General features: G+C 37.9%; 1 protein-coding gene across 1 annotated transcript; it reads right to left on the minus strand.

Annotated features, from left to right (window-relative positions):
• Positions 1-586: 586 nt before the first annotated feature.
• Positions 587-1,067, minus strand: LOC116379776 (histone H4). The gene has a single exon (XM_031841738.1). The coding sequence runs from the start codon at positions 1,036-1,038 to the stop codon at positions 727-729; it is 312 nt and encodes a 103-aa protein (XP_031697598.1). The 5' UTR covers positions 1,039-1,067; the 3' UTR covers positions 587-726.
• Positions 1,068-2,112: the final 1,045 nt, after the last annotated feature.

Genomic DNA, 2,112 nt, shown 5'->3' on the forward strand with positions numbered 1-2,112 from the left:
ACCAGTGTCGTCTGGTGGAACATGTTCTCTGTAGGGCTGTGCCAGATCCAATCAATCTCAGCAAACATCCCAGAATGATTTAATGCAAAAACATTAAGGTATCAAACACGCATTACTACTTTACAGTTAAATGTTTAACCTTTATTCCAACATGAAAAAAGCAGTATATAATACACACACATATATATATATAGAGACGAAACACTTTTTACATCATTTATCATCATTTCATTCGGTCACGTGAGGCTGTTCATTCCTGATTGTCGGGTTTGATAAGTTTTAGAACTTAAGAGAAAATAATCATATTCTGGGTTATTTAATAATGACGTCACAATCTGAATTTCAAAACGTACAGACGCAAATAATTCATAAATAAGACGATCGCATTCCGCCGGTAGAAATGGATCCTGTGCTTATAAACTGAACATAAGAAACAGACATTGCTTCATGTGACACAACTGGAAAAGTGCAGGAAGAGCATATATTTACCGCAGCTATCTTTTACACATATTACTGGGCGATTCCATATTTCAAAAACACAAATATTGACAATTCGTAGTTTATAATCATTCAATTTATTTGTTGTGGCTCAAGGCGGGGATGCGCCCCAACACCCTCTATTGACCAGCCACCACCGGTTCTGATGAAACAGGTTAAGAGCTCTTTAGGAGTGTTGGGTGGCTCTTAAAAGAGCCGTTGTGTTGTCTTGATATCAGTCGTTGGTCTCTAGCCTCCGAAGCCGTACAGAGTGCGGCCTTGCCTCTTCAGAGCGTACACCACATCCATGGCGGTCACCGTCTTCCTCTTAGCGTGCTCGGTGTACGTGACGGCGTCACGGATCACGTTCTCCAGAAAGACCTTCAGCACACCGCGGGTCTCCTCGTAGATCAGACCGGAGATACGCTTCACTCCGCCGCGGCGAGCCAGACGGCGGATCGCGGGTTTGGTGATGCCCTGGATGTTATCACGGAGCACTTTACGGTGACGCTTAGCGCCTCCTTTGCCGAGTCCTTTTCCTCCTTTTCCGCGGCCACTCATCCTGTCAGGTTTACGTTAGTTAAACTAATGAAATAAAGTTGGAGAGCGGAGGTACTTAAAGCATATATGCGGACGTAGTTGAAGAATAATAGACATCTGAGCCCGCCTTTTTTTCTCCCAATGATACATGCATGACGCCAAAGTGTGTACTTAGAGGCATTTCCGGTTCCGATGTTTTCCTTCGAAATAAAAACAGACTATTGACAAAAGAGAACATTCTGGTTTTACTTTGGCATGGTACCATTTTGAGTTTAGTGATTAGATATGAGTAACAGTTTTCCATTTCATGCATTATGATTTGTGGATGTGAAATCCATATGAATTTATATTAACTTAAGGCATGTGTGGCAGATTAATTTAAATGTATCTGTAGAAACATTTAACATTATATTCATCATAAAAAAACTCAGCTTCTTTCAATTCATGTTACTGATGTTTACTAAATATGTTTATTTTGGGGTTTTGGTTTAATTACATTGGAGCGAGGATATTAGTCAAACAGTGATTACAATACTAAAATACTCTGATATATTAGATTATTTAGTCGTGATTTAGGTTTGATTACCTTTGGATTTATGATTTAATTCATTTCTACACAATGAGGATACGATTGCTTTTAGTTTTTTTAATTATTTTTTTACATTTGTATAATATGGTTTCTTGTATAGACAAATAATAATTTTATTAATTTTATTTGAGCGATGAGTTTTGATTTGGATCCCTCTTAAGACCTCTAACAAAGAAAATGTGAAAGTGTCTCAACAATTACACACACACACACACACACACACACACACATATATATATACAGTTGTGTGAAAAAGTGTTTGCCCCCTTCCTGATTTCTTATTTTTTTGCATGTTTGTCACACTTAAATGTTTCAGATCATCAAACAAATTTAAATATTAGACAAAGATAACACAAGTAAACACAAAATGCAGTTTTTAAATGAAGGTTTTTATTATTAAGGGGGAAAAAAAATCCAAACCTACATGGCCCTGTGTGAAAAAGTGATTGCCCCCTAAACCTAATAACTGGTTGGGCCACCCTTAGCAGCAACAACTGCAATCAAGC

This window comes from Anarrhichthys ocellatus, unplaced genomic scaffold (assembly GCF_004355925.1).
Source record: "Anarrhichthys ocellatus isolate YVR2014 unplaced genomic scaffold, GSC_Weel_1.0 scaffold5169, whole genome shotgun sequence".
Lineage (NCBI taxonomy): Eukaryota > Metazoa > Chordata > Actinopteri > Perciformes > Anarhichadidae > Anarrhichthys > Anarrhichthys ocellatus.

Coding starts and splice junctions, on each gene's coding strand:
- LOC116379776 (XM_031841738.1), bottom strand. CDS start 1,038: ATGAGTGGCCGCGGAAAAGGAGGAAAAGGACTCGGCAAAGGAGGCGCT.